This window comes from Terrapene carolina, unplaced genomic scaffold, assembly GCF_002925995.2.
Source record: "Terrapene carolina triunguis isolate 2854851 unplaced genomic scaffold, T_m_triunguis-2.0 Scaffold96, whole genome shotgun sequence".
In the NCBI taxonomy this organism is placed as follows: domain Eukaryota; kingdom Metazoa; phylum Chordata; order Testudines; family Emydidae; genus Terrapene; species Terrapene triunguis.
Window position 1 is genome coordinate 36,789,355 of NW_020664447.1, and position 26,787 is coordinate 36,816,141.

Here is a 26,787-nt window from a genome sequence, read left to right on the forward strand (position 1 = left end):
AAAAGAGGGTCCTATAATGGGAAGTATCAAGCAACCTTAATAGGTAGTGGTACCAGCTCCACCTATAATTTATTCCTTATATTAGGGAGCTGGAGAAGTTAATCCAGTTCCCTTCACAGCAAAATCTAAAGTCTTGAAGGAAATAGACAAAACTTTTTGGAATCCTGGCTATTTGGACATGGGGAAAGACAAGTAGGGTGTATATTTAAAGGAAATATAAATCTAGCTATAATAAATGTGCTTTTGTGATCCTATTTAAGGTAAAAGATGACAGTAGTAAATGACTTGAGTACAGTAAGTGAAAAGAATTAGTTTCTCTTGCTGCAAAATTCATTAACTGGGGTGTGGGGGCGGGAGGGGGAAGGAGAGACTTCAGTTGCTGTGTATATAACTGGGGCTGGGTTCCTGTTTGACCTAAAGTCTGTCTTGATGCAGCAGCACAAGCCAGCGAGGAGACTGTCATGTTTCACCGTGAACGCAGCACATTTAGGCGTCAGGCAGTACGGCGCCGGCACAATGCAGGGAGTAACCCCACCCCTCCCACATTGCTCATCGGATCGCCCCTCAGGTATGGTATCTAAATGTTCCACCATCTTTAGCATGCATGCAGCAGACTACATATTTCCCACACCCACTAGCATTTCCAAAAAGCACTTCCTTTCTCTCCTCACCTTTAACCCTTTTTGGGCTGTCTCTGCATGTCTTTGGACTAGCTGAATTTGTGCATGTGTACGTGGCACTTCTTCCCCCCCCTCCTTCCCCCCCTGACAAAGTTAGCCAATCTCTTAACATGGCACATGTGGGTTTAGATCAACCACAAAACAAATGAATGGTAACAAACTGACTTATACTCAGTTCTCTTTCACTTTAATTTCACTTTAATATCTTTAGATACTTAAATTTCAAACATAAATAAGAAAATGTTAAATCATCATCTCTTTTTTTTCTCCTAAGGGGGAAAGAAAATCTTAGAATGCAGCAAACCACTGCATAAAGAGCCAGCAATCAACCCTGTCAAAATAGAAGTCTTTGAAATAATTCATAAACTAGCATAATCTTGTTTTTATTAAATGCAATAAATCCCGTAATATTGCTTGATGCTAACTCTACTTATATCAAGTACCAAATGTATGTTAAAGTAATAGTCTATATCTCTGTATTCTTAAGGCCTGTCCTCAACCTTCTAAATTAACAGTTAATTGCTCCCAATATTATGAGCTGTCCAGCTTTAAATTTCAGTAGTACTCCTGTAATTTTTTACTGAAAGAATACAGGAACTGAGCAAACTAATGCCTTAAATCTTTAATGCTGTGTAAACCAAACAGTACTTAAGCAGGAGGCAAGGAATCATGGCTTCAGCATGGCGCTACTGAAGCAACTACTAGACAGAGTTTCTAAAATATCGTTGGAAATCAGGATTGATGCTTCCAAGATCTTGCTTTGAGACACTTGGCATCGATTTTTCTATTCTTTGGGACAAAAGGAGAGAGACACTTAAGTAAAAATGTACACATCTTCTTTCCCACTTTGAAGATGACATTTTATTCTGAAGAAAACGTAAATCTAGTGTAAAACAGTTCACACTTTCCCACATTCCTGCCCAGTTTGGTCATCTCCTATTTGATTCTAAAAATAAGATGCAGAATTTGACACCCTACTCGTTTCCATGCAGTGGCTCATCCTAGTTTAAAGGAGTGGGGGTGAAAGGAAGTTTCAAATCTGCTTTCTGTGTCTGAACCTTACTCAAGCGTCTCTTCCATTTTCTCCCAAATGTGGGCATTTCTCCATTGTTCCCACATCAAATATCAGGTTTTTTTCCTCTCCCCTCCATATCAGAGTTGCATTGGTTTATTGCAGGTATATAGGCATGCTCCTCCTGAATTTTGGAAGCCACTTTTTAATGAAGATGCATAGGTCTGACCCTAGGCACTTGTAATCAGCTGCAGAGACGGTGCCAATCAGAGGGAGAAACTGCCCAAGAGACAGGAGCTCAAGAAGCTTAGATAAGTGAGGTTAGACCAGAGTATAGTTAAGGTGTAATTAGTGATAGCTTGGCTTCTGATACCCATCTAGCCAACTTCTATTATTCAAGATACAAGTTAGTGAGGTGCATTTTTATTGGCTATTACGGTACATAGCAATACTTAATTGAGTTGATTTTTTTAAAATAAATTTTACTAAAGGGAAAAATAGATGTTGATCTTTATTCTTATTGAACATAGATGATTAAAAACAATTTTAAAAAAGTGAATAACTTAACAGTGTGGGCTGTAGCAACTCTCCATACTTTGAGTCACCTCTGTGTGCTCTACATCATATTCACTTGCATTGTGTTCTCTGCTCTTCTGACGGAGGGTAGAGCAATTGTTTTGTCTGTAGGAGATCATGCAGATAAGTGTGAGCACTAATCATTGCACATCAGCCCAAGAATGGTAATGTCTGTGACTTATGGGGATCAGAGAGAGCAGAATAGGAAGCAAATGAGGAACTATCTCAGGTGTCCCTGCTGCTTAAAACTGGAGTTGGCAGCTGCCTCCTTCTCCCCACTAGTGTAGGCACCAAGATTTCCATGACACGATTGCCTCTGACATACAGGTGGATTTTGTTGTGGGGACAATGAGAGAGCTGAACTTTAAGGACATAACTTCTTATTCAAAGACAAATATTCAAGAACGAGAGAACATAGAAAAATTCCGGCCAAGTAAATTATCTTCTTTATACGTGTTGCCCATGCCCCGATTTGTTCCTGTGTAAATGAAAACCAGAACCCATTATCTCAGATCTCTGAACATCTACAAAAAAACACATCACCAGAAATAAACTGAAATTAAGTATTTGAAATATACATGCAGAGCCAAATACTGGTAACAGACGCCTTACTAAAAGTATTATTTGTGATGCTGGCTGGGAGCCCAATATATTATAGTTTAAAATGTCTTAGCCTATTTTATATCTGACTGCCAGTCAACCAGTGTTACAAATGACCTCATTCTTAGAGCAAGAGGGTCACTGGTTATTTGTCACAAATTTGTTTGAGATACAAACTGAAATGTATTTGGAAATTATTCATGTTAAATATTCTTCAGACTTCTACATAACTAGTAGAAATAAAAAGATGTTCCCTTTGTTTGTGTAACTTGGTGTTAATGGGAGTTGCATGTGCACTGAAGAGACCCGTGAAGTAAGAAATAAAAACTTAATGTGTAAAAAAGAAATGCAGAGAAATATATGAATATAATCCATTATGAACTGATTTTAGTAATTTATTGGAAAAGTATTGATCACTGCAAATACGTAGGCATTTTCTATCTCTGCTAATAGGAAGTAATTATCTAGTTCCTATATTGCTGCTCAACTCTATTGCTGCAAGTTTTAAACTTTAATAACAGTTAGGCATATTAACCTTTAGTTGCCCTGATACTGTTTTCTTTAATACTCTTGCCAATGAGACTTTTCTTTCCTAATCTCTTGACTGTGGCATAATATTCAATGTCATAGAGACGGTCATTAGAAGACTTGTGCAATCCCATTTGAAGTTTCCAACATACATTTTTACAAGGATGTCTCAGTAGTGAGACATTTTATTAAAATAGACTAATCGCATTGTGTAACTAGACATTTGGCCAAGAAAAAGATTTTAAATTAAAATCTCCAGTAAACTCTGAAGGCAGGGTGATAAAATAGGTACGTGGACATACGTTGCCCCATTTAAAAACAGACTACTTCCAAACTCCCTGATAAGTACCAGCAGTGTGCTGGGCACTTCAGACATAACGCTGTACACTAACATTTCAGTGTACATGACAATCTGTACTAATGTCAGACTTTAGATTTGACTTCTAAATTTACTTGTGTTTGAAATGGAATGGCTCCAGAAGCTTTTTGTATTCAGAATTATCTTGTGGACTAGATAGAATAACGCTCCTTGTTGGATATTCTATAAAACTGTTACTCGGTGTTTTGCTTTCTTATTGTCATAGGATTTGATAGCTAAAAGAAGTTAATAAGTACAATTTTTAACTTATAACTGTGTTTGAAGGAAAATCTATTCAGGTAATTATAGGCTGTTTAGATTAGCCTTATTGCTCTTCTTGGTAATGCTCAACTGAGACAATGAAGCATTCTTGAAGGATGATGCATCTTTGAATCTTATTTCCCTAAGGGCTTCTGTTGCCATGTAGTTCACCGAGAGCCTTGTCTACAGCAGCAAAACACTGAATTAAATAAGGTTGAAAAGCATTCAAACCCAAATATGTTAAAATATGGTATAGTGACTTGCAAGCTTGCTTTTCTCCATGTGCTGTGTGCATGTCTGCTTTATTTTGCATGTGCTTTTTAACACCCATTCTCAATACATAATCTTGTGGTTTTTCCAATGATTTTCTAAGAAGGGAACTGAAAAGCAGAAGTTCTAGAATATATTCTGTTGCTGTAATCAGGTATAGTCCGCACATATATAAAGTATATACGTAGTTGTTGCCTTGTTAGTCAGCTGTAGAACAGCATATTCCTAAAAGGCACCAGAAACCACCTACACTTTGAACTGCTAACAGGAATGACAATGATGTTCTGTGCATCACAGGGGAAACTTGTTTTGCCCAACCAAACCATAAAATATACAACATATCAGGGTCCTCAAATAAGATAATTTCTTATTTGATCAAAGAGAGAAAAAGACACATTGTGTATATTACAGTTGTGCAACATGCAGTTTCTTACCTCACCAAATGAAGGAAGATTTAAAAACACAGTAGCCTAGTATGCGATCTGCTAGACACATTTTTAAAATAGCATTTTTTTTGCTACCTTGTTTTAGAAGATTTTAGTCATGGCTTGGTATAACCACCTACAGTGTGTTACTCTGCCCATTTTTTGTCCTTTCAGGTCTGTTTCCGTTGAATAATAAGACTTTATATCAAAAAGGTAGTTTTGAAGTGGAAATAAGTTGTAAGAGGTAAATAGTATTTTTAGAACTTTTAAAACTGGAAGAGAAATAGGCTGTAAATGCCTCTTGACCCTAGGTGGAAGTATTAGAAAAGTTATTTCTTGGTACGTGTATATCTTTGGGCTTAAAAGAATCTCTGTTCTTTATACCAAAATTGGGTGCTAATAGTTCTAATGGAATGTTGGCACAATAATCAGTTTAAAAAAAATCCAAACTAATAACATTAGAAATCTAGTTTTACAGTTTTATTTTACAAAAGTTTTGTACTCTATTCAGCTTGAACAGGTAAGCCAAATAAAGCAATATATCCAGAGTTTATATAACTACAGTACAGTTACTTGTAAGGTCTACTCCAGAGTTTGACTAGTAACTTGGCCTGAAGGTGTAGAGAACAGAGTGTAGTTGGACAGCCAGCAGGCAAGCAAATGCTCCTATGGGTCCCTGACAAAAGCAGATATTCAACAGTTCAGCAGCTCTTGCTTTGAGAAGCACCAGAGGCACATAACTATTAAAAAGATGGTGTCTCTGATAGTTAAGTATTTTTTTTTTTAAAGTTAAAGTAATATCTTACACAACTTTGCCATTTCACATGCAAATACACATGTCCCTAGAATAGCATTATGTGGGGCTTAAGGACAAATTAAAAAGCAGTAAGAATAAACAATTTTTAAATGGTGTAGTAGAGGATTTGGAATATATTTACTTAGTTAACTTCTAAATACTCTGCTCTACAGTACTCCTGAGTTGTGATAGCCTATTTAGTAGGCCTAATGGCTTTCCTATGGTATGCTTTATTTTAACTTTGTCTTTTTTTTAATAGTTTTGTTTCATCACTTCTAGCTATTTTTTATTATTCCCTGTAATGTTTCCCCAATCCATGTTTTTTCGTAGCCTTCAAGATGGTCAGCAAGACCAGCAATCCACAACACAGGTCAAAGTCCAGTCCCGCCCCCCTTCCCAGGCAGCTGTGCTCAGCGCTAGCGCCTCCTTGCTGGTGAGAAATGGGAGTGTCCACTTAGAAGCATCACATGACAATGCATCTGCTGTAGGCGGTAGCAGTTTGCACGATGAACTTGGTATGCAGGCCTTATGTAACCTTGGTGACATGGAAGTTTTAATGCCGCAGATTTATGGGTAATAATGCACTGAAATTAATTTAAACCGAGATCTTCATTTCAGAAATGTGTGGGTGCATTTCTTAGAGGGAAATATTACTTCTGGTCAGTTCCCCACTCCTTCATAATTATTCCTTCCCCCCCTCCCCATTTCCTTTAGCAAGTACACTATAAAAACACCCTTAAAAGAGGCATAGATTTAAGGGATAATGTATGTGCTTTCATGGCTTGAACAGCACAATAGATCCAGTATTTACACTCATTAGAAGCTGCTGAATTTAGTTTTCTTGGTCTCTATTGACTCTATTTCATTTTGGTCACAGAGCTTAGCAGGGATTGAAGTCTATATATTTCTGGTTCAGGATGAGTGTTTAAAAATGTACTGAAAGCATCTTTTTATGGTCTCCAAAGAATTCCTGCTCCTAGTGGGCCATGATATATTGGACCTTCAAATGTGTGTGGAGGGGTTAGGGTGAGGGGGGTGAGAAATCATAGGAAGTTGAATACAGACAATGTCAGTTATTGCAAGTTACAATTGTAAGAAGTCAGCAGCTTAATTCAGATTAACGCATTTTATTGTTTGTATTTTTGAGATTGTCTCCTAATAAAAATTTAAGTTATGTGAATGTTATGCTGCTGCCGTTATAAGCATTTAGTTACCACGATTAGGAAGATATCTTCTGTATGTAACTTTACTGGTCAGTTTGAAAAAAAATTTCCACACTTTCCCCCTTTAAGTCAGTCTTCTCTAATTTACTGGGCCATTTTAGTGCCTCTTAATATATAGAGTGTACTTTTAAATCAAGAGGTCTTAAAGCACTTTGCAAATGCTAATTAAACCTCTCAGCCACTTCTGTAAGGTCAGTAAAATCATTACAGATGGGGAAGCTGAGACACAGTAATGTTAAGTGACTTGCCCAAGGTGATACAATAATCTCATTAGAGATGGAAATGGACTAAGGCAGTGGTTCTCAAACTTATTTCATTGGGACCCCCTTCTTTGTGTTTGTACTCATTTACAACCTCCTACAAGTACATATAGTGCCACCCAGATCTGAAGGCAGAGCGGAGAGCAGCAACAGCTGCTGGCTGGGCACCAGTCTGAAGGCAGCACCACACCAGCAGCAGAGAAGTAAGGGTGGCAATGTGAAAAGTGATATTCGTCACTGTCACTTTTCACAGCTGACTTAGCGCCCCATTGCCATCCTTACTACTGTGCTGCAGCTGCTGCTACCCCAGTCTGACAGCTGGAGCCCCACCACTGCCAGGTGAGGGATTGGGAGGGTGGGGGAAGGGAGCCCAAGCCTGGGCTGCCTCCCAGTGAGGAATTGAGGGAGGGGGAAAGAAGAGCCCATGCCCAGTGGTGGGCTCTAGCTGTCCCCTTTATCCCCGCCTCCTGGGTGTACAAAGCCCTTCTGCATGAGCTCCAGCCACCTGGGGCTGACAGCCAGAGCTCTTTATAAAAAAAAAAAAAAAAAAAAAAAGGGGGGGGGGTCACCCAGCTCACACCTCCCTTGACACATTCCCGCACCTCCTTTGGGAGGCCCACCTTATAGTTTGAGAACCGCTGGACTAAGGTGATCTCAAGGGGTCCTTTTTCTAAACAACAAACCATGGTTCCTAACTTCAACATGTAAACAACTGCTAATGATTTGGGGGTCAACATGGGACTTCTAGATTCTTGGGCAAAAAACACAGCAAAGATATTAAAATAGGGCACCTGTAACAATAACTTTTATCAATGACTGCTAATTTTTTTAAGGATCTACCGATTATAGTTTGAGTGCAGTTCTGTAAAATCATGATGTTGATAAACTAACAGCTAGTCTGTTTTAGACCTCACCAATAATCCCTCATTAGGAGATAAATGTGCAACATTTTATTCTTCACAGTGCAGATGAGAGAATTAAAGAGTTGCTTTGTGTAGTGCACATTTTAAGTACAGTTTTAGCATAGAACTTACCACTCAAAAGTATCTTCTGGTTCCATTGTGTTCAAATTTTAAAGCATAAGTTTGCATTTCATGATATTGTGCTTTATAACATGAACTGCAGAAAGGTGAATCATACCCTTTCAAATCACTGACTTTTTTTTGTTCTGGTTTGTTCTAGTAGCTGTTCCATTCCTGCAGACACAGGTTTCTTGGTTGTTGACTCACTGAGTATCTGAATGATTTGATACTTCTAGCTGGGTTGAATGTCTCCTCATTCATTCTTCTTTTGGTCACAAATCGCTGGTCTGCTTCTTAGTTGCTAATCTCTCCAGATCCCTTATCACACATCCTTCTTGTGGCATCTGTGCCAATGATGTCTGAATTTGGTTGACTAGACATCTTCATTTTTCTTGAATGCTGTGTAGAGTTGAAATTTGCACTTCCAGACCAGGTATCTTCTCCTCAGGTATGTCCACAAACTTGCACTTCATGGAACCAGGCATCTTATTTCCTTCAGCAGAAGTGAAATCATAGCACATCCAGGGCAGGGCATAGCAATTGTTCCCTCATCACCTGTATTCACAACCTGGTGCAGCCATACCTAAATGGAACGAACCGCACTTCCTCCTTAACTCCCCTGTCTAAAAGAGCTCCCCAGCCTGAGTGCCACGCTATTCAGAAAATCTGTTCTTGCAACCTGGGAGGCTTTTATATATGAAATATAAGGAGCTAATTAATACTAATGTATTTCCAACTGGCAGCATAGTTTGAGGACGGTCTTTTGGTAGAATTTCTTTAGTTAAGTCTTATGTTCTCAGTTCTGTATTCTCTCCCCTCAGTTATATGTTGGTAGCCACATCCAAGTACATTGTAATAGACTTTATTTTGATCAAATCTTAATCACACGATCCTTTTTAGCAATCTAAATAAATACCTTGTTAAAGCCCTGGGATGTTGATATTGAGGGTTATAAGACTAGAACCAGAAACTCTTCAATTAAAATGCCCAGCTCTGATACTCATTTCCTCCTAGTATTGGTCAGTCTTCATCTCGTGCTAAGTTTTCTGTCTCTAAAATCAGAGCTTGAAAAGTCTGCTTGCACGTGTCACATAGGAAGTTTTCCTAAGTGAGTGCCATCAACTTATGCAAGATCTAAGCTTTCATGTTGAAAAATACATAAATTAAATCTGGCCCTTGCACTTGCAAAGAGAACCTTCCGAACTTGAACAGTGTGTAGAAATGCTGTGCTGTCTTAAGTTTGTAAACAGACTCTGCTATTACTATTGTTAAGTTTTTCCAAGTTATGACAGTGTGAAAACTAATCTGATTCTTATCAGCTTTCACTGCTACTAAGCAGAACCCCCAGGTAATAAAATCAGTTTCACCTGTTGGTGCTTGGGAAGTCACTGAAGCTATCCTCACAGGAAAAGCACTCAAAAATAGAGGATGGGGAAAAGAGGTACAGTAACAGATACTTCCCGCTTGACAGCAACCAGAAAGTTGAGGGAAAGGAGGAGTAGTAAAGGACACCTCTACTGTAGCAGGGACAGGTCATGGGCAATAAACAAAAATTCACGGAAGCCCATGACCTGTCCCTGACTTTTACTAAAAAATAACTGACAAAATGTGGCTAAGCCCAAGCCCTGCTGTGGGAGGGTAAAGAGGGGGAGGGGGGGGAATCCAGTGCCCACCGGCATGGTGGCTAGAGCACAGGTGTCTGCCCGGGAATGGTGGCTTGGAGCTGCGGGGGTCTCCCGCCAGCTGACAGCTCCAGCTTTGCTGTCCTGGGGCTGACACAGAAAATGTCACGGAGGTTACAGAAGTCTTGGATTCTGTGACCTCTGTGATATAATCTTAGCCTTAATCATAGGACTGGAAGGGATCTCCAGAGGTCATCTAGTCCAGTCCCCTGCACTCATGGCAGGACTAAGTATTATCTAGACCAGCCCTGACAGGTGTTTGTCTAACCTGCTCTTAAAAATCTCTAATGATGGAGACTCCACAACCTCCCTAGGCAATTTATTCCAGTGTTTAACCACCCTGACAGGAAGTTTTTTCCTTATATCCAACCTAAACTGCCCTTTGCTGCAATTTAAGACTATTGTTTCTTGTCCTATTCTCAGAAGTTAAGGAGAACAATTTTTCTCCCTCCGTCTTATAACTACCTTTTATATATTGACAATTGTTATCATGTCTTCTCTTCTCCAGACTAAACAAACCCAATTTTTTCAGTCTTCCCTCATAGGTCATGTTTTCTAGACTTTTAATTATTTTTTGTTGCTCTTCTCTGGACTTTCTCTAATTTGTCCACATCTTTCCTGAAATGTGGCATCCAGAATTGGACACAATACTCCAGTTGAGGCTTAATCAGCACGGAGTAGAGCGGAAGAATTACTTCTCATGTCTTGCTTACAACACTCCAACTAATACATCCCAAAATTATGATTGCTTTTTTGCAACAGTGTTACACTGTTGACTAATGTAGCCACACATTTTTAGCTGCCAGTGGTGATGGTGAGTGAAGCACTTCAAATGTACAAGACATTTCCAAGCTGAATGCAACACACCAGATGACGTGTTTGAGCAAGGTCCAGGCATAGCACTCTGGTGAGAATCCCAGCATTTTTTCCTTTCCTAGTAGCTGGAGGCACAAGTGTGGCTCCTCAACTGGGCATTGCACTTGATGGATGGATGGATGGATGGATGGTGGAGAGCAGTATCTTCAGTACTTCCATATGCCCAGTTAGCTTTAGTACTAGTTGTAGATGCAGCCTTCACGTTATTAGATGTCTAGTAAAACCTCAATGTCTGATGCTATGGGAGTTTGGGGACTTGTATAGATTATACTGTTACTTCAGGAAGAAAGTATCAAAGATCTTGAGGGGGAGGGAGAAGGGAAGGGAGAGCAAAATATAGCGTAGACAGGAAGGAAAGGAAGGAAAAGCAAAATGTTCTGAAAACAAATAGACTGTCCTGATGTACTGTACACAGCTTTTAATTTGGTGTGAGCCCACAAAAGTGAAAAAATACACTTCAGCATGTTGGTTTTGGGAGCATGGCCTGGCAGCACAGATAACTTACTAACCACAGTGAAAAGTAAGTCCGAGGGCAAGTAGGTGTCAGATAAATTTTGTGAAGTCCTTTGTCACAAAGGGGTGTGGATGTTAATGTTTGTGGGAAAGTTTAAAAATGAAGAGTGCTAACTTACTTGAACAAGTGCTTGATTTCTAGACCTAGGATGAGATGCCTGTAAACCAGAGGTGGGCAAACTACGGATGTGGCCCGGGGGACTGTCCTGCCCAGCCCTTGAGCTCCTGGCCGGGGAGGCTTGCCCCCGGCCCCTCTCCTGCTGTCCTCCCTCCCCCACAGCTACGCCGCTGCGCGGGCAGTGCTTTGGGCGGCGGAGCGATGCGCTCCTGCTGAGCAGCATGGCAGCGTGTCTCGCTCCGGCTGGGCGGTGTGGCTGCCAGACATGCTGCTCTTAGCGGCATGGTAAGGGGGCCGGGGGTTGGATAAGGGGCGGGGGATCCCGGGGGGCAGTCAGGGGACAGGGAGCAGGGGGCAGTTGGATGGGGCAGAGGTTCTGGGGGGGGCGGTCAGGGGACGGGGAACAGGGGGGGTTGGATAAGTGTGGGAGTCCCGGGGGGCCTGTCAGGGGGCGGGGGTGTGGATAGGGGTCGGGGCAGTCGGTACTGGGAGCAGGGGGGTTGGATGGGGGGTGGGGTCCCAGGAGGGGGCAGTTGGGACAAGGAGCGGGGGGGTTGGATAGGGAGTGCGGTTGGGGCGGGGGCCCTGGGAGGGGGCGGTTAGGGGACAAGGAGCAGGGCAGGTTGGATGGGCTGAGGATTCTGAGGGGGGCAGTCGGGGCAGGAAGTGGGAGGGGGTGGATAGGGCGTGGGGGCCAGGCTGTTTGGGGAGGCACAGCCTTCCCTACCTGGCCCTCCATACAGTTTTGCAAGCCCAATGTGACCCTCGGGCCAAAAAGTTTGCCCACCACTGCTGTAAACCATTCTTCTGAACTTCAGACAGCTGTATCCTTCATTTTAAAAAGTGTAATATGGTTGATCTTGTGGTAATAGCACAGATCTAGGAGTTTGGAGCCCTAGATTTTATTCTAAGCTGTGTCACAGACTTCTGTGACCTTGGGCAAATCACTTCACCCCTTTTTCCTTATCTCTAAAGTGGGGATGATGATTACCTCTCAGGTTTATTGCAAGGTTTTAATTTATTTATGTTTTACAGAATTTTGAGATCCTTGGAAAAGTCCAATAGAAGATCACAATTTACAATACTGTCTCTCAGCATTACCTCAATCACTTGCCAGTATAAATGCTTGAATCTGAATTGGTTCTCAAACATATGTGCAAAATAATAAAACAAATGAATGGGTGTGGGTAGGGGAATTTTTAAAGGCACAAGTAGCAGGCGCTTAGTTTTCATTTGTACCTTTGAGAAATCTCCCGTTTGTCAGATTGCTCTCGATTGTTGGGCTACTATTTTCACAAACTCTTACCTTATATTAAAAAAAAAAAAAAAAACACTTTAGAGTTCCAAAAACATAATTATATGGACTTTACCCCAAAGCTGAAGAGCTGAGGTCAGTTAAATTTCCTCTCCTTTTAAGATGCAGTTTTGCACAGCGGTGAATGTCCTCAACTTCTGTTGATTTGAGTGGGTTTGTCTTGACTAGGATTTAAAGATACGGTGTTACCTAATATTTTCTAACATGTTCTAATTCATTCTAATGTTAATGTAGACCAAATTGCTTCATCAAGGCTTTCAGCATCTTGCAGAACTAGACCCTAAGAGGCTAGATAAAGGCAAACTGATCTTTAGCCAATAGGAAACGTGAAGTGAGTTCTGGAAGTAATTTGTCAGGAGAATACTTCAGAACACTTAGATTCTAAGCATGTTTTATGCAAGTTAAGTATTTCTGGCTTCAGCCATCTGAGCTGCTGTTTCTGCCTTTCTTGCACCTCGTAGCTGCTGAAGGCCGGCTCAGACAGGGTCCCATGGATCTCTACACTTCTCATTCTAGAGCCACCACTCTTCTGTCCTTGGGCACAGAGTATTCTCTGATCCTTTTCGCAAATGCCCACATTCATCTTTTCTTCTTGCCATCTCAGTTCAATACTGTAATCTGTACTTCAGGGCTTGAGTACCACTGTGTTGGTTATATGCAAATATCCCAGAGCTTCTCTAAATAAGTTGACATAACTGTTAATACTCTAGAAGTATTTTTAATTTGAACACATTTATAAGCAGAGTTTTCTTAGAATTCACAGCTCTTCCTTTGCATAAAAAGTTACTAATATTTCTATCAAACAATAACTAAGGAGTTGTGTGGGCAGATGCCATCTAGTGGCCAACCATATTACTACCTGTATTTCTGTGCCTGCAGGATAAGCTTGGGTGATCTGCTGCACAGCTGAAATTTGTTGTTTAAATAGTCTCCTTTCTCAAATCACAATTGTTAAAACAATTATAACTTAATAAAAAGATATATTGAGAATCTGAATACTTAAAACTGAAGCAGTTTTTTATTTACTATCTCTTTATTCCCAGGAGTAAGCAATATCACTTCTGCTTTGCCTCCGAAAATTGCACCATGATAAATGACTGTTCTGAAATTGTACAGACGTTTTATACTCAAACTAGTTAAAAGTAACATGAGATTTTAAAAAATCTTAACTTTTATTTTCAAAGACTGCTGTGGTAAGAGGATGGAGGGGGGATAGATTCTTACTAGGTAAACATTCAATATCTATTTATAGTCTTCCATAATTAAAAATACAGAATTAGATGTGTGTCCATTGGCATCTTTTGACTAGAACTTGGGGGAGGAACTTTGTGACTACTTCCTCATCTGGTCGTTTCTACACTGCGTTGTAAGGATCTCACACATGAGCTGAAAGTCTGTCTACAAGTTTCCATGATGCCCTAGTCCTTGGTTTTCTGAGCATATGATATCTAGCCAACTGACATTTTAGCAATTCATGAAGACTGCAGTTGGAAAAATCATTTTACTCAGATTGAAACTCTGGAGTTTAATAATAGAATCTCTAAGGACACCCAAAACTTAACTCGCCTCCCCAAAAAACAATCTTTTATTAGTCTTTCCTACTTTGGGTGACTTAATATGTTAATAGAACATCACTTTCTTTTAGAAAAGGACAACTATGTTTTATCAAGAAGCTGCCAAAATTTGAATCTTAGAGCCATATTTTTCACACATGTGAGCTAACTTTCACTAGGAAGGGTATCCATTTTTAGCAAAAGTGAAGCATGGCAGATATCTTGGTAAAGGTGCAGCCATTCAAATGGAAATAAGAAATCTTACATTTTGAGTGTTTTGTCTTTTGCTGCAATTATTTGTCATATTTCTACTTACAGGGAATATTTTATCCCACGATGGGCTTTAAGTGCTTGAAATATTCTACGTTTGTAGATCTGGATTTTGATAGATTCAAAGAGGTGTTGGGATGAAGAAAGTGTATGTTAGAATTTGCGCAGCTGCAAACTCTTCTGAGACAATGTTGATGTAATAGTATAATCTTTTAAGACAACAAACTTACTTTGATGTCCAAAGTAGACTAGTCCTTAATGGCACATACATTTTATTGAACTAAATTATCTAAATCCAACAGATTGAGAGGATATTTTTGGTGAATACTCAATTCTGATTGTAATAACTGGATTGCCTCTGTTGACTCCCATAACAGGCTGTTAGCTCAGTTGTTCAAGAGCTTCAAGAATTGGGAATATCCCTAGCTGATTTACCTGTTTCTTTTAAAGATAATTTGTTCATGTGTTGAAATGTGATTTTTTTTGATCAGTCATAAATAATAATGTCCTGGCCATAATATGAAGCGTGTAATCTGATGTTGAAGTTCACTTCAACTACTAAAATCTTTCTACTGATGTAATTGTGAAACTTAATTATATGAATGGGATAAATCGGTGGTGGTAGAGCAGATGTATGGGGCATTAGTTAAAATTAAACTTTACTTCAGTAACACGTTTGTTTTGGCAAACCATGGACACTTAACTGGAGAGCCTAACTGAGGTCTTAAACTTACAAAAAGTCATTGACATTTGAAATATTAATTCAAATATCTATAGTGTCCGCTGACTACTATAATCCATAGCAAATATAATTAGATATAGTGGACAAACTTTCCTTTAGTCAAATTTAGTGCACATTGTATGCAACTTATAACATGTATAAATGTCTTGCTGAAACAGCCTTTTCCCTTTTGGTCTAATTTACAAGTGGCCAGATTGCTCCAAGTTTCCTTTTCCCTTACTCTTTTATAACTACTACTGTTACAAGTAGCACTTAAAGTCTCTAACTTAGTGGGAAGTTTTTTTTAATGCAGATATTTTCTGCTTATTTTGTGCATTTAAAAGCACTTTGCATCAGTTACACTGTTTTTGTTGGCTGTCAGTTGCATTTCCTATCTCCTCACCTTATACTTCTCTAGGGGGAGCTCAGATGTACCTGCCTCCAAGACTCTACAAGAATTTGGGGTATAGAAGCTTATGAGCAGTCAGGTGTATATACAGAAAGGAGGAAGGAGAGGGTCTGATCATGTTAGGTGTTGCTCTTGGGACTGCACACTAGAGCAGAAAAATATTTTTCTTATAAAATTAAAAAATACAGGACATACAAGCTAAAGTTTACAGTGTTGATTTTGATTTAATAGCTCTAAAACTATCTACATGAGAGATTGCCAGAGATATTTATTCTAGATGAGATGGAGCTGATAGCAGAACATTTTCAATTAAAAGACTTTAGAATTCATTTTCTAATCCTTAGGCTGAAATATCCTGAATCTGGACTTTAGGGCAAGCTTCCAGTTTTTGGGGAGAGAAGGGCACAGTAAGGACAAGTATCTTGTGGGTCAGGCAGTTTACTGTTTGGGCTTGATTTTCATTTCTGACTGTTTTTTTCTATAGTTCTTAGATTTAGGAACAGGCTCGCTCTCTCTTATCATTGTTGAAATAGATGCTGGTTTAGCCAATGTAAAAACATCAAATTAATGGTGTTTCTTTAGCTCCCAATAATGCCTTCATTTTCCAAACCCTGTTAAGTGCTTGATCCTAGAGCTCTGTGCTTGCAGTTCTTTTCTCCTCTCCAAAGATGAGCACGGACACAAGTATAACTGACAAAACACTTATGCTCTCTATAGAATTTTATTTTTCTTTTCAAGCAGAAACCTGGCTTTAAAAGCCTCTTACTTTTGCCACCTGTGGGATTTCTGCCTTAGTTAAATGTCATGGTTGCCAATTGCTAATGGTGGACGATTGAGTAGACTGTTGTAACAGCCACATGGCTCAAAGCATACAGTAGTGTATTTTCTGTGAAACCCCACTAATGCAATTTGCCACTTCAAGTAGCTTGTCTACATAGTCACTGAAAGGCTACCACTGTATTTCTGTTGGGTTAATTCACTGTTGTTTCCCTGTATCTCCAATATTGTTTATTATCCTGACAAGCGTAATTGATAATGAATTGCAGTTGTGTCTAAAACATATATCATGTAAATTGACATGAGAGACAAAACTTTGGTATTAGAGGAGAATGCTAAGCAATCTAAGCTTTTGCTACCCCTTCCTGATATTTTGTTAATCCATTATGCTAGTCACATTTTACGTGATGACTTATTTGTTTAGAGACCTACATTTATAGCAATCCATTAAAATGTTACTCTTTAGAAATCAGCACTGCTGGGATGAAGCAGTATTGAATATTTGATCTTTCTTGACCTTTTCTTTAATAGGTAAGTTTAGTTCTACACTCTACGAGACGGGAGGCTGTGACATGTCACTTGTGAACTTTGAGCCAGCTGCAAGAAGATCATCCAACATCTGGTGTGTGTGAAGGCCAGTCAGAAGGCTTCTTATCTTATCTGCAGTATAATTACAAGCATTTAATTCCTGTTATAGAAGACCTTGAAGTATAAAAAATGTAATCCTGGGTCTCTCTTTAGTATTGTGAAATCTGAACAAGTTTAGCAGAAAACAGCATTAAAGTAACAAATACTTTGGAAAATTATTGCTATTCCAAATAATGGTAAATGTGTTCACTCAAGGATTGACAAATGCACTTCCATATAGTCTGTAGAAAACTATTTTTTTTCCCTTGGGGAACTTACTGTCAGTTTCTGCAGAGCATATGATAAATAAAATTTAGCAATTAGGGCTGCAAAATGAACTTCCAATTGTGAAGCAAATGTAAATCGATAGTACTGTGTTCTTGAGTGTGCAGATAGTCTGAAACCGTGTAGAGAAGTGTAACATACCTGCCTGCAAACATAGCCTGAAAAGCAGGCTGAGCACTGGGAAGTTTTCCTGGTGCTAGAAGAGTTCTAAGTCTGCTACTTAAGTGCAGCAGAATTGCTCTGGGCCTACTACTCCACCGTCAGGATTGAAGTAATCTCCATCACTTGTGCCCATGGGCGAACAACCAGGGGCAGCTCTATGTATTTTGCCGTCCCAAGCACGGCAGTGAGGCAGGCTTCGGCGGCATGCCTGCGGGAGGTCCGCTGGTCCTGCGGCTTCGACGGCAGGTACGCCGAAGGTGCAGGACCAGCGGACCTCCCGCAGGCATGCCGCCGAAGCCTGCCTCACTGCCGCTCTCATAGCGACTGGCAGGCCGCCCCCCGCAGCTTGCCGCCCCAGGCACGCGCTTGTTGCGCTGGTGCCTGGAGCCGTCCCTGCGAACAACTGTTGGATCCATGTAGCCATGGATCAAGAGACACCACTCCAAATCCCTGCTGTGCAACAGTACACAGGGACCTCCTATGGAGTTGACCTTGGACACAAACTTGTGTATTCCTTGCATGGGCCTGCCAGATCTTGCCCCTATGCAGTGTACATTTTAATAGCAGTAGTCTTGTTAAGAGGGCCCTACACAGCTGTAGAGAAAGCAGTGGGATTCGCACCCAAGAGCAGTATGAACTGACCCAATCTAATTGAGGTATTAACTTTCAACCTTCTCATTTCTGTGGGTAGTTGTAATTTTGAGAGGTAAAATTAGTCTAGCTTTTGGGAGACTTTAAACACTTACCTCCTTGCTGCACCAAAATCTCCATACACTAAATGCATTGGCATAGTGTAGAACAGGGGTTGGCAACCTTTCAGAAGTGGTGTGCTGAGTCTTCATTTATTCACTCTAATTTAACGTTTTGCGTGCCAGTAATACATTTTAACGTTTTTTAGAAGGTCTCTTTCTATAAGTCTATAATATATAACTAAACTATTGTTGTATGTAAAGTAAATAAGGTTTTTAAAATGTTTAAGAAGCTTCATTTTTAATTAAATTAAAATGCAGAGCTCCCCGGACCGGTGGCCAGGACCCAGGCAGTGTGAGTGCCACTGAAAATCAACTCATGTGCCACCTTTGGCACGCATGCCATAGGTTGCCTACCCCTGGTGTAGAATAAGTCTTCTGACTATAGAGTTATGGGATGAATTGTCCAGAGTTGCTTTCACTTTTTTTTTTTTTTTTGGCCAGCTTCTCTGTGCAGGAACACATACACTAGAAGCTTCATTCTGTACTTATGGTAATTACTGAATTTTGCAGTTTTATAAAAAGCAAAATGAAAACTGATTCTACATCCTACAAATGTAGGATAGCCTCACTGAGCTGAAGGAATGGAGGCTGGTGAACAAGTGCAGATAGGTGAGGCTTGTTGAGTAATGAGTAGTTGGGCACTTGGAGGAACAATTATAAATGACTGTCCTGTTCAGAATGCTATTAAATCCAAAGGGAGGGTGCAGGAGGTGTTGTGTTTTTTCCTTCCCACCCTTCACCTGCAGGGAGTACACAACTAGCTATATTGGCCATTGTTTGCCAGAGCAGTGGAATCTCATTGGCCTGAACTTGCAGTCAACTGCAAACCCAAAAATCCACATACAGAGTGCCTTAACTAAATTGGCCTTTGGTAAATTCTTCTAATTGACAGTACAACTTTTTCAGCAGGCTTTTTTGCATGAGTGCTTTGCCATGTTTTCCAATCTAAAGTGCAACTTGTCTACGGCTTTTGGGTGTGGGCTTTAAAATTAACTGAAAAAGTCCTGCAGAATGACTTAATCTTCATTTTAAACTGAAGACTACAATTTATTTCACATGGCTTACTCTTACAATGAGGATCATGGTCTGATGGTCAGAAACAGCATATGATAGGGGCCGGCACAAACTAGAAAAAAATCTGGGTAGCTACACTTCTGCTTACTCTGTTAAAACACCCTCTGAATTTTGATAAAATGCAAAATTAAGATACCTTGTATCTGAGGGAGAGGGAAAAAAGGAAATGTTTAAACTGGGTGTAATTCTGACATCATATTGCATACTACATTTACATGAAATTAATTGTCCAAGTTCTTGCTATAAATTTAACATTGCTGTGAGAAGCAAGGGTTTGATATTGGAATCCATTAAAAGCAATCTGGCCTAAAATGAGTGCAAATGGCGGGATAACTTTGTTTGAACTTCTAACTAGAGATTGAGGGTAATATTTTAAAAAATGCCTACGTTACATTTTCAAACGTGTTTTAGTTTTTATAGAAGTGACTTTCAATGAAGGTTAGACTCCTACGTTGCTTAATTTTACCCTAACTATATAACAATCAGCAACAATGTTGAGGTGCAGGAGAAATGGGAGAGAGAGAGATGGAGGTAGGAGCAGAAGTCCACCAGATTCTCTTACCTTGTGAGCCCAAAGGAGAAATACTCAGATTTTCATTAAGGCATGACTAGTTCTCATCTTCTGAGGGCTAACAAGTTTAAAAAAGGGTTCACTCAGGCAACAGGAAATGAGATGATTCCTTCTGTGTCAACAACTGCTAGCCAATCCAGGGATCTGTGACAAGGTGTAGTTTATATGGTAGAGGTGAGGAAGAAGAGAGCGTCTTTATTATTGTGATTGTAGCAGATACTGTCACATATGAGCTCTTTGCCATTCAATATATGGGTAAGATTTGTCACTCTTCTTGGTTGACATGTAAGAAACATCTTAAAATGCAAATACTTATTTGTTTAAAATATGTTAGTGTGAAGTCTAAGAAATTACAAAAAGGAATGAAGGTATTTACGCTAAAAGTTTGATCTTGCATTGGGGAAAATAAAACTTCAGGCATTTTAATACACTGGAGTGGCTTGTTGAAGTCAAATGTAACGTTAATTTAAAGTATTTTCTCTGTTCCTATAGTGACACGGACTCTCATGTATCAAGTTCTACCTCAGTTCGCTTTTATCCACATGATCTAGTAAGTTTTTTTTTTTTAATTGTTTGTATGATAAAGCAACCTTGTGCTTATTTGCATGCACATTTTTAGAGCACTGATCCACCTTACCTTGTTCTACCAGTTTTAAAAAAGCAACTTTTTTGACTTGGAAGGAGCTCATATTCAGTATTGTAGTGCCTTCGAACATATATACATGCAAATTTTAAAGCTAAATTCATCTACAAGCATAACTGCATGAGTAATCTGCACCTTTTAAAATTGAACAAAGACTACGATATGATCTTCAATTTGTATAATTTGATCATAAAACATGTTGGAATTAGGGGTTCTTCTGACAAATCTCATAAAGCTGACCAAAAGATTGATGCATGTACTCAGGTAGAGCCCTATTCCTATGCACCTCTAAGATCTGTAGGACACAGGAGGTGTGAATTTCTATTCTGCAGTCCTCAGAACCAATCATGACTCTCCTATCAAGGTATACACCCTGCCACCAGGATCTAATGCGCAAAGGTTAGAACGTGTGAAGTGAGACACTTAAGTAAAGCCAAAGGCCCACACCAAATCACTGAACGGACAGTACCTGTGCAAAAAATTCTGCAGTTCCCAGTGTTCCTGTGACACACAGATCTCTGATATTACTGTCAACTCCAAACTAGCCTGTGTACTTCCTTCAGCGTTCTACCATTCCCATACCATTCAATCTGCAAATAATCAGCGTTCTGATGATCCACACAACTTATGATTGAATGATGAAACTTGTTAAATCATGTAACCAAAAACAGAGAGAGGCTGGAATTTTGGTGCAGAATAGTGCAGAGCAGAAAGAAGCTTGTTTCCTCCTGGCCCTGCACAGGGGTATGTGATCTCCACAGCTCAATCCTGATGTCTGTTGGAAACACTGTGAGCATCCTTTCAAGGGAGAGCTCCCACTGGTTGATGGGTACTACCTGTGTATGCAGCCCCATCCTCTGTTCCCCTTTCTTGTAACTATGCAAATTCAGGAAATTCAGAGAAACTCAAACCTTATGAATACAAATTGACACTTTAAGCCTCTACTTAGCTGCATGGATCATTAAGATGTGACAAATCTTTTGTAGTGACATTGCTTTAAAAGGATTCTGTCAACTTTTAAAAAACTAACTTGAAAAAAATTCAGGTTTCTGCTAGGACTCCATTTTAAATTGTATGCTCTGAATTTTGAAAATTCCTCTTTAAAAAAAAAAAATAGGACAATATAGGAGAACTCTGAAATTGACTATACACACATAGCTGTTGAATGTACAAAGTAACCAAACTGCAAAATAGAACCTTTTATTTTGTTTACAATAATCTTAGATGTAACTATCTAGGTACACAATTTCTAGGCAGGTGTTGTTGGGTTTTTTTTGTTTTTTTGTTTTGTTTAAATTGACAATGTCTCTGTCTAATAAAAAAAAAAGCTTAAATTAAATGCCAGCTACAACTCCATATTAAAATAATTTTTACAATCTCTACAGCATTATACGTAAAGAATAAATGGGACCTCTTTAAAATGTCGCTTGGCCTTTTCACAGTGTTTACACACTTGGTTAGGCAGTAGGGTTTGTACTACATACTTTTGTAACACTGCTTCTCACTCTTAAGTCACGTGTATCCTGAGATTTCAATAGTTTTGTGTGTTCTGTGGTGTTACTGAGATTTCGGTGAAGAACTCTGACATTAAATGGCAGGGGAAGGAAGAGTTAGGAAAGCACATGGCCAATCATGAATAATGCTTTGCTAGTTAGAGCAAACCCTATTGTTTAAAACTTAAGTGTATATTAAATACTCTAAGCATAAGACTGATCATTGAAACATGAGTATGTTGCTTTGCCTCACAAAATCAACCCACCGAGTTGAGCATGGGTTTGCATGCAGCATAGCTGACTACATGAGATGTCAATGTATAGCCACTTATCTAAAATCAGAATTAGTCTCTATCTGTGGCAAGTATTACTTTTGCTTGCCTCATTAGTTCACCTCTCTTCAGATTTGGAGTTTCCACCATAAATAGAATAATTAGTTTAGCAGACACTTGCATGCTGCAAAAGTAAGAATGCCAAATTATCTTTGCATGCACCTCTGCTGGTGCCATTCACATGTTGGTCTATGGGCAGAGAAAATAAGTGGTAACTAGTAAATAGTATTTCAAAACCAAAACTACTTAATCTTCAAAGATGTAGTTAGTAGAAAGTGTAATTATAACTTGAAAGTACTCTTAATACCTATTTTCTTTTAGCTTTCTCTTCCTCAGATCAGGTTGAACAGGCTGTTAACTATAGATACAGATCTGCTGGAGCACCAAGACATTGACCTAAGCCCTGACCTTCAGGACCGTATGCAATCACAAGAGGAAGCAGCCCAGAAAGTTAAACAATACTATCGCTTTTGGATCCTACCCAAGCTGTGGATTGGCATTAATTTTGATAGGCTAACTCTCCTGGCTTTGTTTGATAGGTGAGATACTCATGTACTACCAGATTGCAGCTCAAAGGAGCAAAGATTAAGATTTGTATCTAAATTGTGAATAATATATCATATAGTACAAATGGATCTATCCTTGGCAAGCCATATAAATTTATTAAGCACTGAAAAAAGAAACCGAACAAAATTTAATTGTACTAATATTATGAAAGCTAACTTCTATTTTTTTCCTCCCACCCCCATTAGTGTTAACATGGAAAATTCCAAATTATTGATTCAAATATAAGATACCTTGTATGGAAACCAGATAGTGACTTCTCTAGGAACTGTTTAAAAACAGAATGAGAAGGATTGCTGTTGCACACTTGGCTGTAAAACCAGATAATTGGCTTGGTACAAGATAACATTAGCTTCAAAACCACTCCAAATGATGGTTACAAACTGAAATTATGCAAGTATGATTCAAGAGGTGACAGCAATTCCAGAGTGTTATCTTATAGGCAGAAACAGCTAAATCATGTTACTTGGTGTCACCTGTTGAAATAAAGTGAGCACAAATCCCTTTTGGCCATATTCAGTGTATCAAAGTTTAAACAGTAATTTTAAATTTTCCTCAGCGCGATTGTCTGTGCAATAATAACTATGTAAACACCTATTATTTCTGTTAGTCAGCATTACCCTGTAGTTTGCTTAGTCTGAATTGAGTGGCTTAGTGCCACTGAGTGAGAGAGTAATTTCAACTCTTGCACTACACAGTCCTGTTAAATAAATAACCATGTTGCATACAAATAAGATGGCTAAAGTATTTTTTTTTTCTTGCCTTCCCTAATGTGATGATGGGCTCCTGAGCATCCTTTATGGAATTCTGAGACAGGCCCATGTTACAGGCCACCATTCTTCATCTAGCAGAGCATTTAACTACTTTCTGAGGTCATCAAAGCTGCTTCTTAAAGGCCCAATTTTTCAAGATGCTGAATGTCTTCAACCTTCATTGAACTCATGCAGTGGATGTCGAATGGGGGGTGGAGGAGGGAAAGGAAGGGGCAATGGGTCATTTAGTTGTGGGTTGGAAAGCAAGCCAGCCCTGCACTTACCCAGCAGTGGCGGCCCTGGGCCAGAGGGCTGGGCCTTGCAACCTGGTACACGGGGTCGGAGAGCCATTTAGATTTAGCTGGGCCAAATTTGAGTGAGTGGCATTGCAACATGGTGTACTTGGCAAAGCAAGGTGTCCAGTCATGTGGAACAGGAGCTGCTGCTGCTGGGTGAGACCAGGCTCTCCCTCCAGCCCCTTATGAAAATTTGTGTTATACACCACCTTTTATCAACTGTAAATATGCTTCAGAAGGCACCATGTGTACATCAAAAGGCTGCTGGGATGGCAATCATGTCCCCTGCCGCCCCCATTCCCATTTATCTCAATCGCTGAACTCACGGTAGCTTCTGCCTAAGCTTTGTTAACAGATATGTATTACAGTTTGCTAATATGTACTATGCAAGAGTTCAGGCCCATTTTGCTACCTGCAGCATATCTTATTTGCTAGGCTTCTCTGCTAGCTGTTCTCTGCCAATCTCTTCTAAACCTATCCAGCTTTTTTATATTACTTTTTTTTCCCCCCACAGGAATCGTGAGATCCTTGAAAATGTGTTAGCTGTCATCCTAGCCATTTTAGTTGCTTTCCTGGGTTCTGTACTCCTTATAGAGGGCTTTTTCAAGGATATCTGGGTCTTCCAGTTTTGCCTGGTAATAGCCAGTTGTCAGTACTCACTACTCAAGGTACCTTAGTTTTTTATCTTCATTTTTAATTACAGTTTTGAACAATAGAAATAAACTGTTGAGGACTTGTGTGACAAATTTTCTTGTTCAAAGGTGTCTGTGAAGTTTGAGTACTTAGGCTACCAAGAACTTTGGAAAGAGAGCTGTATAGAAGTTTGTAAAACAAAAATTTTGGCTTCTGCTAAAGTTTGGAATAAGGCCACACAAGGTCATTTCACTGGAGTAGCCTTGGGTATATTTGTTAAACAGGAACAATAAAAATCTAAACCTCTCTGCCCATGACATACCACCACAGGTGTGGTCGGGGGAAACAACTGAATTGAAACCCCATTGTTATAAAAAAGGGAGTGATTGGTAATGTGTTCTGTTAGGGCCCTGGATCTTTGGAACTCGCTTCCTTCTGGTCTGGTATGGCCTGAGTGTGTTACCCATCCAGAGACATGGCAAGGGCCCATCCTTTCTCCCTCGCCCATTGGAGATATGAGTGTTGGTAGAGTTGGGTATTGGTGGTGTGGAGATGTCAGTTGTTTTATTTTTTTATTTGATTTGAGGAGTCTGTCGGTGTATTTTTAAAAGATTGGCAACGAAGGTCAGAACATTGAAGGACACTTTTATTGTAATTTATTATTTAAATAAAAGAGGATTTCACTCCAAAAATACACATAGATATTCCTTTTTCTACTCTATATCATAGCATTTTACCAGATGTCAAATTGCCAAGAAGGTCATTCCAAAATAGAGTTAGGTGAAAAGATTGCTTACATTCTAAGAAGCAAAGGGAGTTTGAGAAAAGAAGAATGGGTCAGAAGTAATTTGGATCTCCTCTAGCATGAGAATTTCTTCTATAAAACTTAAAGATAATCTGTGTTGTGTTATAAGACTTGTAAAAATGAATCTTCCAGAGTCTCAATCTCTATTTAACTGTCTACTCATGATTCAAAAACTTGCTGTAAGAAGTTAATTGCTTTTGAATGCTAGTCCTTAGTGAAAATATGTGCAGAGAAGAAGCTTGTCAAAGTTTAATTTCCAAAGTAAAAAGTTACTCAGTGTCAGATTAAGTATCAGAGGGGTAGCCGTGTTAGTCTGAATCTGTAAAAAGCAACAGAGAATCCTGTGGCACCTTTCAGACTAACAGATGTATTGGAGCATAAGCTTTCGTGGGTGAATGCCCACTTCATCGGATGCAGGAAGTGGGCATTCACCCACGAAAGCTTATGCTCCAATACATCTGTTAGTCTGAAAGGTGCCACAGTGTCAGATTAGTTAGTGTTGAAAGTTCTGTCAGGTCCCCATCAGGTGTTTTAAATTTCACAAGGTATCTAGCAAATATTTACAAAGGTCAGGGGCAGCTCTAGGCACCAGCAAAGCAAGCAGGTGCTTGGGGCAGCCCATTTGCAGGGGCAGCAGGGATCCAGCATGGGAGCTAAGAACCAACAGGGGGCCCTGGGAACTGTAGTTCCTTGGTTAGCTCCCTGCCTATAGAGCCAGCCCTGGAGCAGGGAAAGAACTACATTTCCCAGCATTCCCTTGGCCACTACCAACAGGAAAGAGGGGGAGGGAGTGAGGAAGCTGAGACCTCATGCTGCAGCCTGCTGTGAATGGAGAGCTGCACTGTGAGTAGGGATACCATATTTTAACATTCAAAAAATAGGACACTTCATGGGGAGGGAGGGTAGCCCCACCCTGCCACCATCCACTCCCTCCGACTGCCCCCCACAGAAACCCCAACCCATCCAACCCCCCCTGCTCCCTGTCCCCTGATCACCCCCCCCCCAGGACCCTTGCCCCAACTGCCCCCCAGGACCCCACCCCCTGTCTAAGCCCCACTGATCCTTGTCCCCTGATTGTCCCCTCCTGGGATCCCACCCCCTATCTAAGCCTCCCTTCTCCTTGTCCCCAACTGCCCCCTCCTGAGACCCCCCCCAACTTCTCCCCCCTAGGACCCCACCCCCTACCTGTCCCCTGACAAACCCCTGGGACTCCCATGCTTATCCAACTGCTGCCTGTCCCCTGACTGCCCCCCCGAACCCCTGACCCATCTAACCCCCGACCCATCTAACCTCCCCTCCTGACTGCCCCCCCGAACCTCTGCCCCATCCAACCCCCCCTGCTCCCTGTCCCTTGACTGCCCCCCTGGAACCCCCTACCCCTTCTCCAACCCCCCAGCCCCCTTACCGTGCCACTCAGACCAGCGAGTCTGGCTTCGCGCAGCGCCAGACACGCTGCTGCATACATGCTGCCATGCTCCCCTGCGGAGCCACAGGGCCCCCCTCCCTCCCCAGCACCTGCCTTCCAGATTTGAACACCTCAAAATTCAGGAGTG

General features: G+C 40.3%; 1 protein-coding gene across 2 annotated transcripts in view; it reads left to right on the forward strand.

Annotated features, from left to right (window-relative positions):
* PCNX1 (pecanex 1) overlaps positions 1 to 26,787 on the forward strand; it is a 129,691-nt gene that overhangs the window by 50,459 nt on the left and 52,445 nt on the right. Inside the window, exons 7-12 of one of the 2 annotated variants that reach the window (XM_024218807.3) lie at positions 436 to 568; positions 5,837 to 6,021; positions 16,777 to 16,867; positions 20,209 to 20,266; positions 22,506 to 22,723; positions 24,311 to 24,464. In XM_024218807.3, the coding sequence (XP_024074575.2) occupies positions 436 to 568; positions 5,837 to 6,021; positions 16,777 to 16,867; positions 20,209 to 20,266; positions 22,506 to 22,723; positions 24,311 to 24,464 (839 nt within the window). The remainder of the gene's footprint in view (positions 1 to 435; positions 569 to 5,836; positions 6,022 to 16,776; positions 16,868 to 20,208; positions 20,267 to 22,505; positions 22,724 to 24,310; positions 24,465 to 26,787) is intronic. The other variant, XM_024218806.3, reaches the window with a different exon arrangement.